The 9,859-nt window shown below is 37.3% G+C and overlaps 1 protein-coding gene across 1 annotated transcript; it reads right to left on the reverse strand.

Moving 5' to 3' along the window:
- On the reverse strand, window positions 1-6,106 carry LOC106040183 (arylacetamide deacetylase-like 4). The gene is made up of 4 exons (XM_013187876.3): window positions 5,780-6,106; window positions 4,229-4,445; window positions 2,017-2,080; window positions 1-1,677 (listed from the first exon to the last, which is right to left on the reverse strand). Exons 1-4 carry the CDS (start codon window positions 5,960-5,962, stop codon window positions 903-905), a joined length of 1,239 nt encoding a protein of 412 aa, XP_013043330.2. The 5' UTR covers window positions 5,963-6,106; the 3' UTR covers window positions 1-902.
- Between the last annotated feature and the right edge of the window lie 3,753 nt (window positions 6,107-9,859).

A 9,859-nucleotide genomic window follows, 5' to 3' on the forward strand; every position in this document is an offset into this window, starting at 1 on the left:
GTTTATTACTGAGTTTAGCAAATTTATCTTACTCTTGCAACAGATGATTTTGAATTGCTAGTTTTTATTGTTGTTATTGACGAAAGCATTACAAAGTTGCTGTGACATTACAGATTCTTGATAAGATAATGTTCTGCTTCTCTACCTTCATACAACTGTGAACTCTTTTAATAAACACATATGATAAGCATAAAATAATCTTGAAAGAGTACCAGAAGGGAAAGAAGGTTCATCTCTGCACTCCCCTAACACATGCACATTCACTGAAGTCTAGGGATTCCAGTTTAAGAATCAAGTTCTGAAACAGAACATCATTTCTCAAGTTCCAAACAAAATCAAACCCATAGTAGCTCCAGTTGAGAAAGCCTGTCCCAGACAGACACCTGTATTTCAAGAAAAGTGTAGTCTTTGTGCAAGCTAACCCTAGAAATTAAAATGCGTAGCTGCAGTTCCACTATCTGACATAGGACTCCACGAAACCTAAGACATAGTGCTCTCTATCTGGTACCGTTACTATCTCCGACCTCCCACAAGGGCCAAAGTAGCTCCCAGCTGTTTTCTTCAGCATTTCTGGGCTGTGATAGAAGCTTCAGGAAGAGATGTTCTTGTCATTTGCCTTGAATGTGTGGCAGCTGTGCAGAGAGAACTGCTGGAGGTGAAGTGAAACGGTGCCAGGTGCTTGATCTTATTTGCGTGTTTTTATAATAATGTTTTCTAGAATGCTCATGCTTTAACTAATCTTACCATTTGTTTGAGAGTAACTGGAGAAATTAGAAAGTATTAAATGCACTTCCTCATGCAGTCAAAATAGAAAAAATAAATCAAACGTGTTTGCATTCTTTGCCAAGTATAAATTCACCATGGATAATGTAAGACTCGCACCATTTTTCTGAAAAATACTGTTATAGACTGTTTATATAATTCACAGTGTTATCCATTATCTTTTTTCCAGATAAAAAGGAAAAAATCCCATAGCCAAAAAAGGCTAAAGTTCCATGAAAACCACTCTCAGAATGATGCCAGGTTACTTGAATGCCATTGTCCTCCAATCGCTTCTTGTATAACAGTCCATCATCTCTAAGCACGTCAAACTCGCAGGTCACAATATAGGATTCAGGGAGCTGGCAAATAATTGAGTCTTCAGCTAAAAGGGGGGAAAATGTTATTGCTAACAGTTCTTTGACTGCTTCATGGACTTCATGTTTGTATGAAGTGGATTTCTGCGGTATGTAGCCTCTAATTTTAAATTCATCAGGAATATTGTCAGCACTTATCCATTTTTTATATTTCTGTTTCATACTCTCAGGAACATGGCAATTTTGTAGGACATCTTCCAGAAATGATGGTTCTCTATTAAGATAACGAAAACAGAAGTAGATGGCTAGCTTCCGATACAACATGGGGACTCTAGCATTCTGCTGATAGGAAGGCAAATGCAAGTCTAGCCCTTGTAGTCCTGGGTAAAGTAAGACCTGTGCGCGTACTTTTGGGAGATCCCTTTTATTTACCAGTATTTGGCAAATAACTGTAGCAAAATTAGCTCCACAACTGTCACCGCTAATGATGATGAGAGCAGGATCCACGTGATACTCTTCTAAATTCCTCATAAAGTATAAGGTAGCATTGAGACAATCAAAGTATTGCCCTGGATATGGGTGTTCAGGAGCCAAACGATAACTGAAATGTCAAAGACATTGTGGTTATTGTCAAAGTAATTATAAAAATTTAATTTGCATTGTTCTTGGGTGACTGGTATGGTAGTTAGGTAGGCCGTTTTATCTAAATTTTAAAGTTTATGTTTGTTTTTAACTCCATGTAGAGTGGAAACAAAGTAATGGTGTACAGCTATTTTAGAATACTTGGCCTGTAAGCACATTTCTAAATTAAATTAAAGGCTAAAGCGAGAAATGGGGAACACTATCTAAAATAGCAAATATTTCCAGCATATTTTTCAGAAATGTTTCAATTGTGAGAGCTGTGTTACCATAAAAATTTCTATGTAAAAGTAGCACTTACCCAACAGAAACAACCACTGAGTTACATTTTTTGGCAATATAGCGGCATATTCTTTCAAAGGCTCCTAAAGACAAAGTTTATCAGAAATTATGTTTTAGAAAGGCAAAAAAAGTCATTGAGTACCTCAGCCTGCTCAATGTCCGGGTAACCAGGTCTCCCGTTCCCTTCCCAAAAGGGCCCACAATTTCCCTAGTCATCCCTTTGTCACTGGTATACCTATAAAAGCCTTTCTTGTTGCCCTTGACATCCCTGGCCAGATGTAATCCTACCAGGGCTTGAGCTTTCCTAACCTGATCGGAGAGTTTCTCTGTATTCCTCCCCAGATATCTGTCCTTTCTTCCACCCTCTGTAGGCTGTGACGGTTCTGTAGACTTTTTGTAGGCATTCAGTGTATCTGTCTTTATCCATCCTTTCCAGCCTGAAGAGTCTTAGTCTATTCACTTATTCTCTGTAAGGAAGCACTTTCATCATCTACACAGCCTCTCGCTGAGTCTTTTTGGTACCGTTAGATCCAGTTTGAAGTATGGGAACCCAAACTCTAAGCAGTATGCAGTATTTAAATACATCATGGATTTATTGCAGCTGCATAAAGAGGTTTTCTGTTTTGTCCTATCTTCCTTTCCTAATAAAAAATCATGGCACTTTATTTTCTTTTTGATTGCTACTGTGCACTACGTCAACATTTTCAGGCAATTTTCTAACACAATTGCAAAATCATCTTCCTGCAAAGTAGTTAGTCATTGTTTTATTTATAACGTTAGGGTGTTCTGCTCATCTGTTTGACTTCTGCTCTCCATTTCACCTACCATTTTGTTACCTAATCCTCTGACATCTTAAAGGCATTCTGCACTTTTTCAGCCAGCCGCTACCTGCACTGCAGGAGTTATTATCTTATCACCTCTCACCTGCTTTTCTGTGTTTGAATAGCACTGGTTAGCACTGGTCCCAGTGCAGATCCTTCTGGAAATCTCACAGGAACCTCCTGCAAGCCACCTTATTTCCACCTTGTACTCAGTTTTTATCCAAGTAAAGGATCATCACTCAGGTGTCATGGGTGTGTAGCCTCTTTAAGAGAGTCTTTTGGAAATCAAAGTAAGTTTCCTTTATTCATATATTCGCTGACTCATATGAAAAGCTTAAATTGATTTGTGAAGCATAGCTTCATTTTATACAAGTTGTGTGGATTTTAAGGAGTGATTCATATTTATCCGTTCAACAATTCTGTTCTCATTGTAGCTTCTGCTAATTTGCCAGTTCCGGACTTCAGGCTTTCTAGTCTGCAAGTCCTTTTAAAAACGTATCATTATGTTAGTTGTTTTCCTGTTATCAAATACCAAGGGGAATTCAAGTGAAAGGTCACGTGCAGGTATAGTCAATGTATAGGTATGGGTATTATATTAAGCCATGACATACTATGATGCAGCTCCTATAATGTGCAGATTATGCAACGGCAATTGTGTTTTGAAAAACAACTGTCCAACTTTATGGTGTTTTTTTCTTCCAGTGAAGGGAATTCACTGTTCATTTAAATCATGGAGGCTTGTATCTCGAGTCCTCACCACGACCCAGACTAGCTCTAGAACTAGAAGCATCACAGCTGGTGTCAGTCTGGCCCTCCACCCAGACTACATGCTGTGCAGTGAAATGAGGGTAGACTATTTCTGCCACAGTGCAGAATGGGACCTGAATTATTATAAGCTATTGTTTCTACATGATGCTGAACCAAGGCAAGTAGGCTCACAACCTCAGTTGTGGGGAACTGAAGTCTGTCTGACACCCTGCAAGTGGAGACTTACCCTTTGAAACAGTAAAGGATTCAAAACCCACAAACTTCCCTGTATGACCCCTGGAATGAAATTCAGATTTCCATGCTAAGGTACCTTGGCTTCCAAGCAAAGCCCACATAGACTTGGTTGCTCAGAAAGAGATCCAGAACAGTTAAGAGGCTGAGCAGGCAACCACTGAGACAATCAAAGAGTTGTCTCCCTTTCTGAACAAGAAATCGTGTATTTTGTGCAGTAGAATCACAAGAATCAAACTCCCCCAAATTGGTTTTATTTTTAATGCTCACATATTAAAGCATATGTATGCTTCATTTTGATTTTTTGATTCTTAAAGTAAGACAGCAAAAGCACCAGAGAAAGGACTGACACATTTCAGAAGGGTAAGGGTTTAGATTTGATTTTAGAAATAGAACTTTCTGATTTCTTACTAATGCTCCCAAATGTGCCAGCGCCTCCATGAAAATATAGTATTCCTCTTCTTTTACCAGTAGGTGGCCACTTAGGCTGATAAATCCTCAAAGGTACCTCATCTACTTTGAGATCCTTGATAAGAAGTTTTGAATCTTTGCATGGTGGTATTCCATCTAGCACAAATTGCAATAAGGTTAAATCACTGCAGACCCCTAGCTTCTGCAAAATCTTTCCCTGTTGAAAAGAAAGAATTCAGCAAATTAACATGAAAGGTTCCAACTCTCTTTAATTAAAACAATAATAATAAAAATCTCAGATTTATTTTACTGTATTGTATTTCAAGAGGTACTGGAGACAGTGCTTCAGTGGAGTTATGGTGACTATTGAGAAATGTTTGAATTGGTTTGATTGAATTGAGTGTCACTGAAGATTGCCAAAAAGTAACGCAGCAAACCCCATTTTGCATAAGCAGTTGTCCTCTTACTCATTATCTATGTTTGCATGTGTCTTTTTGTGAATCAAAAATAATTACAAATGTATTTAAGCTGAAGATATGGGGGAAAGGAGTAAAATAAATTTTGATGTGGAAATAAGTGTCATAAGCAACTATGGGCGGCATGAAGGTGGTGAAAGAGGATTAGATGTTAAATTATAAATTGAGCTCTGCTAAAATCTATGGGAGTGTTAGGCTCATTATGTACACAAACAACAGCAGTTGCTTTTACTTCTTAAAGCTATGATGAAGAGGGCAACATTTTAGAAGGTATTTTATTATCTTTTATATTAAAGATACTATATATTTTGTAGGAAAAAATACAAAGAAAGTTTAATTACCCAGAGAAGAAGTTTTTGAGGTTTAGTGGAAAAGACTAACTATATTCCAGCTGCAACATAATGTCTTAACTTTAAAATCAACCATTTTGAAGTCAATGTCAAAATACTGTGGTATTTGTAGGGGAAAATGTCCAGACTCTAGTGGATTCAGTGGTCACTTTTAGCCCAAGGAAATTCCGGTTTTAAGACTAACATGTAGATCTAGAATGTGATGTAACACACTCACTAACAACTTTTTTTATGTTGATTCTTTTTTCCTCTCTACAAATCTGTACTAAGTTCCTGTGACGCTGAAAATGCTACATGACTTAGGAGATGCAGGGAACAAGTTCCAGAATTTTTGAATCTGAAGGTCTCCCATTTTTACTTTTTTTTTTTTTTTTCCAAAATAATTAATTTCTGCTTTTGGTTTGAAAGAATTTTGTCTTTATATTATGGAGTAGATATATTGGATACGTTACATTCATGTGAGTAAATACACACACTGACACACATGCATTTTTAAAGAATGAGAAAAACCCAAGCTTATCGTTCATAAATATGCCTATATCCTACTCTCTGAACTAGCCACATAAGAAATTACATCATTTGGTTTATTTACCAGTGCTTACAGGTTTCAGGTGGGTGAATTGCTGCTGTCACTTTACTTTTTTTCCTTGCGCCATTATCTTCCAGCTCCCAAGCATCATACCAAAATAAAAAGGAAATCCCCAGTATTAAGAAAGTTAACTTACCGACATCATGGTTGTAATCATCACGGAATGGTAAAGCCGAAGCTTTAGAGGTTGGTCAATTCCAGGTGGCAGTTCTGAATTGAAAAAGTCATAAAATAACCCCCCCAGAAACAGTGCTGGTATTATAACAGGAGAGATGAAAACCATTCCAATTATTGCTAAACCTGTATAGATGAATGCCATTTCACTTCCATAGAAGTGAACTCAAAAAAAACCCTGTTCTATCTAAAGCCTCGTTTTTCAAGCGGTGTCTTCACAGGAGACTAGGCACTCAGTTTAGAAGCAGAAATAAGTTTATTAATGTTGCAATACTCTGATATTCTCCACCCTTCTTTGCTAATGATATTATTGGCAACACTTCCTTATACTAAAAAAAAAAAAAAAAAGGAGGAGGGGGAAACATTTACTCTTTATAAAAGGAGAAATTCGAAATGTATGGAATTGATCTATATCGTGTGTTCTTCACTGACATAGAGATGCCTGTCCAGGGTCCACATGAGAAGATCGTCTGTGTCTGTTTGTTCTGGGCTCATTATGGAGGGACATTGCAGCTGTCAATTTTAATGTTAGAGATGTGCAGCTGCTTGCAGTTGTCACCAAGGTGGATACTCCAAGAAAAATATTCGAATCCACATTTTTTGATTTTGATTCATAGTGGAATGCACAGACCCAGTTAAGTAAGAGGACATTTCCTCGGAATATAACCTGTGATACAGTTCTGTGGAAAGATTTGCCTAATTATGTGATGTTTATTACTTTAGCTGTGAAATTTTAGCGTAGATTCAATTCTTCAGGCTGATATAGGAGTACAAGTGGTCACTGTAAAATCAGTGCTAGGCTGCGCCACTCTTAACTTACATGAAGGTCTCTCCAGGTGCAGGATGTGATGTCGTTGGAGATTCAAGCCACCGCTGTTTCTGGTAAAACCTTTTCACTGATTAACCTCTAAGAATGTTATACTCAATCATGAAGTTACAGTTCCCAAACTTTTTTCTTTTCCTGGGTTTTAAAATGAAATTCCAGTCTGAAAACTGATTTCATCCTTAGTTTCATTAGCACAATATTTAAATCAAAACAATCAGGTCAGCTGACTTGCACAATTCTAGCTGGTGGAGATAAGAATGTGTGGGACAAAGCAATGTATATGTGCCCCAACATTTGTGAAATAGGCAAGCCCTCAGCTCTTCGCAGTAAGGGCTTTTCTTTGCTGAGATTTGGTGATTGGAGGCTTCTTTTACTTGTATAGTTCATGAATTTAGCAATATAGTTGGTCTTAGTAATGTCAAATTGTACAGTATTGAAACCATATCCAGCCATCCATGGCCAATACTCATTCTGATCTAACCTTATCAACTTCTTTTTCTTTCTTTGTCTTTATCAATATCAGAACACAGATTGTAAACCAAAAGCAGGTTAAAAGTATTGCCCTCCCTTTTTTGTATTGCATTTTAGAAATCTGCTAAATGTCTCCCAAGGCCGCTTCATTATTTTGCTATAAGGAAGGAAAATTTTCCAATAATTTCCCTATTAATTAATTTCACCTTACCAGTAATGTCATCCAAGATGTTATGAAAGCACCAAAGAAGAAAGAGTGTTAAATAAATTAAACTTAAATAATCCTGTTGCTGCATGTTACTTTTCTACTGATGCTTGTTCATAGACGCTTCATACCTGGTCAGCCATTCCTGTACCTGCAGGTGTATGAACAGAACTATCTGTGGTCGGTGTCAATCTCTCATAGATCATGTTGAGCAGAGGGTGTCATGTTTCTAACAGTCAGTGTGGGGTTTTTTTCCAATTATTTTGAGGTGTTCAGTTGTCAAAAAGACGTTTTCTTCCCTTTCAGTCCAGTCGATGAAAAAAGTACCTTAAATTTTTGCAGACAACACAATGTTCTTTCTGGCACTAGAGAGAAATCTATCTTGGATAAAAAGCTACTACCAGTAGCTCTTTACACTGCAGCTCTTTGCTGATGTATTGTCATACATCCATTCTTTTACTCTTTCAGTAAGCTCATTGCAAACCCCAGCTTCCCCAAATGCTTTGCCTGTTTGTAAAAGAAACTGGTTCGTATTTGCTAAAGATTCAAGAGGTTCAACTAAACTTGATAGAACTAATACAGCTTGGAGTTTGGAGTTGTAATGTGTATTTCTGGACGTGCATGTGATACTTTGTTCTTATAAAACATTTAACTCTTCAGAGCTCATAAAACTGATACTTTATTCATCAAATTTAGAGTTGCTGGTGATGGACATGTTTAATATATCAGTTGGTGAGTACATAATTGACCTAGTGTAAATTCTTTCCAGAGAGTCTCCATTTATGCAAGAAGATAGTCACCTCTATAATTCATTTTTTTCATCATTTTTCAGCATATTTCTAATGGACATAGTAATGATGGCAAGAGAAAGGATTATAACGATCCGTATTGATAGAAATATGATCGTTGCTGGTTTGTTGTATTATGTTTTTCCTCCCCACCAGGCTTAACCTGTTGATCTTTGTAAGGCCTAAATAGGTGTGCAGTCAAGACCTCTTTGTAGGTAGAGAATGCATAAAACTCATCAATTTCACATCTGTTGTTTATCAGTGTAAGAGGCAGGCAGCTTTCAAACCAAACACCAATAAAGCCAAAAATGTCAGGGTAGCTGATGCTTATGAGTTACATGAACGTCAGGTCTTATTGTTTTTGTAATGTCTTTCCTTAAAATATTGCAAAACATTTCACTTCTGATTGTAGGCTGTGTTAGGAAACAGTTGACTATTGTGAAGCTACTATGTGTAATAGTGGAAATACTACAAGCAATAACTAAAATATGATAAAGTTGCTAGATATAATGGCTGAGGTACTGATTCAGTCATGTATAGCCAGGTTTAGTAACTAACTGAAAGTCATAAAGCTAAGAATGTAGAAAGGAAAAAAAAAAAGTATTACAAGGAAAGATTAAAAGCAGAAATAAGCTGCTATGTTACCATTTTTAATTCTTCTTGTTTCTTTGTTTGTTTGTTTTTTAAGGTACCTTTTGAAATGAAACCCTCCTGTATATATAATTTACCTGGCTTTGTTTATGTGTTTATTTACTCTAGGTAATGTAGTATGACAATTAGATTCTATAATGCAATTTAACTAACTTCAGTTTCACCAAGGAGAAATCGTACTGTCCTCCAGCTCAGATTTCTGGATTTATGTAAACAAATGACTGAAAGCGTCTCAGACCTCCTCACACCTGTACACCGTACTCTTCCAATCTGGGATATGGATTTACTGTGGCCTTTAGAGGGACAATAAAAAGATTGAAGAAATTATAGCTTAGTCCTCACTAAATGATACTGTTTATTAAAGGTGCTGTATAGTTACTTGATCTGTCTCTTTCTTCACTCAGCCTGCCTCCCACCTACCTTTTGGTGTCCTCCCTCTTTGTTATCTCCATCTCCCCACCCAAATTAGTAGCCACTCCTTGTGCATTTTGCTCTCATTCATGACTGAACATCGCATTCTGTTTAGTCTGCTGTAAGTCTTTCCTTACCTTTCTTCCTGTAAGTTCTCCTATGAAATATATCCCTTCCAAATGACTCCCAGCTTAAACACTTGCTAACAAGTTCTGCAGTAAAAAGCTGTACTGTGTCAAAAATTTGAAGTAAAAACAATAACAAGTATTATGTGTTAGCATTCAGTGATGAAAAATTCAGATTTTGTGTTGTACGATTCAGAACAGCAGGAACTTTTTTGAAATGATGACTCTGTGGAAGGCTTTTGTTAACGTAGCGTTCTGAAATGTGGATGAGTTCTTGGATGTGTGTGCCTCGGTGGCTGTGCAGTTCTGTTCCTCAGGATGGGTGAACTCTGCTCCACCCAGAGTCCAAATAAACTGCTCCAGAACCTCAACCTGGCATTTCATGATAGGCCACCACACCAAAATGTGTTCTTGAGTCATAAGCAGTTTGAATGAAAATGGCAGAACTGCAACAGCCTTAATTTGCTGTGGCCAGATCCAGCTGATACTTGTAACTCAGAATATTCAGGTTAGCAGGAGAGGAATGCATCCTCAGCAAGTTTGCTGCTGATGGTAATCATCAAAG

This window comes from Anser cygnoides, chromosome 23 (genome assembly GCF_040182565.1).
Source record: "Anser cygnoides isolate HZ-2024a breed goose chromosome 23, Taihu_goose_T2T_genome, whole genome shotgun sequence".
NCBI lineage: Eukaryota > Metazoa > Chordata > Aves > Anseriformes > Anatidae > Anser > Anser cygnoides.